Here is a 1,781-nt window from a genome sequence, read left to right on the forward strand (position 1 = left end):
GGCACATGTACGAAGACAAAAATTTGCGAGTCGGAAATAGCGATTCTATGCGAATCTCAATTACCGATTCGCAAATCAAAATGCACGTACAAATAGAAGACCAATTTTGTGATTCGGGGCCAAGTCGCATCGCAATTTGCAAAATTGCAAATTGCAACTACCTAAATTGCGCATGAGGCTGTAACCGAATCAGAATTTGCGACCAGGAATCACAAATTGTGACTGAGTCACAATTAGCGAACGGGTGCAAAAGGACAGAGAAATTTCACTTCCTGGTGCTGGGTAATGACCTTAGAACCAGGAGGTGCCTCCCATGGAAGTGGGAGGAGTATACCCAGCACATACAGCAGAGGCACACCCAGCTGAGAGAAGCAACTGCAGCCATGGCTAGCCAAACAAAGAAGGGAAATACAGCAGGGAGGAAGAGAAAGCTACAATTTTCAGACAAAGAGTTGGAAGTCCTCACTGAGGAGTGCTGTCTACACCATGAGGTCCTGTTTGGGAAGGCAGCAATGAGTGTACCTGACTCAGAGAAAAAAAAAATCTGTCTGAACATACAAAGTAAAATCAATGCCATTGGAGTCAGTCACCGCTCCATTGAGGAAGTACGGAAAAGATGGTATGATCTAAGGTCAACAACCAAAGAAAGGGTTGCAGAGCGGATGAAGGAGGCACATGGAACAGGTGGAGGACCATCCACATTACCACCACCCACAGCAATTGGGAGTATGGTAGAGACCACACTGGGGCCGGAGGCTGTTGTTAGAATCGGGGACCTGGACAGTTCAGCACCAGGAACCTCCAAAAGTAAGTGGCACATCTCACGTATTCAAACTTTTTCAAGGCACCATGCACACAACCACAGTTCACAAAAGCATGCATCATCTAAATATAGCCATGCCTCTAAGTCCACCTCAAGTTTAGTGCATTATGGGTAATATAGTACAGTAGTCCAAATTTTGATTAACTTTTATTTTGCTAAGCCGCACATCTAAGAGGCACAGTGTATTCCCTGTGTCCTACAGGTCTCCCTCAGTTAACCACTGATGATCCCAGTGTGGAGGGAGGTGATGAGGCCACCAAAGCAGCAGAAGAGGCAGTCAGCATTTACGCTGAGCATTGCAACACACCAACCATTGTTCCCAATGCACCTGAAATAACAGAGTACACAGATGTGGACAATGAGGGTGTAAACCTGAAACGCGGTCCACAGATGCGTGATAGCCAGCCACAGAGATTAGCAGGGCGTGGGCGTAGAAGGCATCGTCTGACATATGATGCAAGTGAGGAGGATGCCAGTACACAACTTTTCCTGGGACTGGAGGCATCCCTAATCAGCAGTCACCGCCAGCAAAACAAACACATGCAGTTGATGAACAGGAATTCACAGCGTATACAACAGACTTTCACACAGGGATTTGGGAATGTGGAAACATGATTATCACCATGAATAGCAACATGGTTAAACTCACCACTGCCATCACTGACCTATGTAAGGAAATAGTGGCAGATCGGGCCCATGTAAGGTGCAATGAGCGCAGCACAGCTGCACAATTGGACTGGCTTAGTCAGTCGATTGGCCATCTAGCCACCACAACAACATGCCTGTCAAGACGCTCCAGGTTGAACTGGGACATTTTGCTGGAGATGTGGCCAGGGGTCTAGGCCGCATTACTACTGCTGTGGACCTACTTCATACCTCCCAGGCAGCAAGAGGCACTGGTGACACCCTTCAGGACAGTGAGGACATATGGAGTGTGAGCAGCATTTCTGCCCCAGAT

General features: G+C 47.6%; 1 protein-coding gene across 1 annotated transcript; it reads left to right on the forward strand.

Moving 5' to 3' along the window:
• The first annotated feature begins 383 nt into the window (after positions 1–383).
• LOC138260129 (nuclear apoptosis-inducing factor 1-like) lies at positions 384–1,438 on the forward strand. The gene is made up of 2 exons (XM_069208316.1): positions 384–807; positions 1,026–1,438. The coding sequence occupies exons 1-2, from the start codon at positions 384–386 to the stop codon at positions 1,436–1,438; spliced, it is 837 nt and encodes a 278-aa protein (XP_069064417.1).
• The last annotated feature ends 343 nt before the right edge of the window (positions 1,439–1,781 follow it).

This window comes from Pleurodeles waltl, chromosome 2_1 (genome assembly GCF_031143425.1).
Source record: "Pleurodeles waltl isolate 20211129_DDA chromosome 2_1, aPleWal1.hap1.20221129, whole genome shotgun sequence".
NCBI lineage: Eukaryota > Metazoa > Chordata > Amphibia > Caudata > Salamandridae > Pleurodeles > Pleurodeles waltl.

What these genes read in the sequence shown, in the direction of transcription:
- LOC138260129 (XM_069208316.1), top strand. Translation starts at nt 384, where the DNA reads ATGGCTAGCCAAACAAAGAAGGGAAATACAGCAGGGAGGAAGAGAAAG. An exon ending in AGCACCAGGAACCTCCAAAA is followed by an intron (nt 808 to 1,025) that starts GTAAGTGGCACA and finishes TGTGTCCTACAG; the next exon opens with GTCTCCCTCAGTTAACCACT.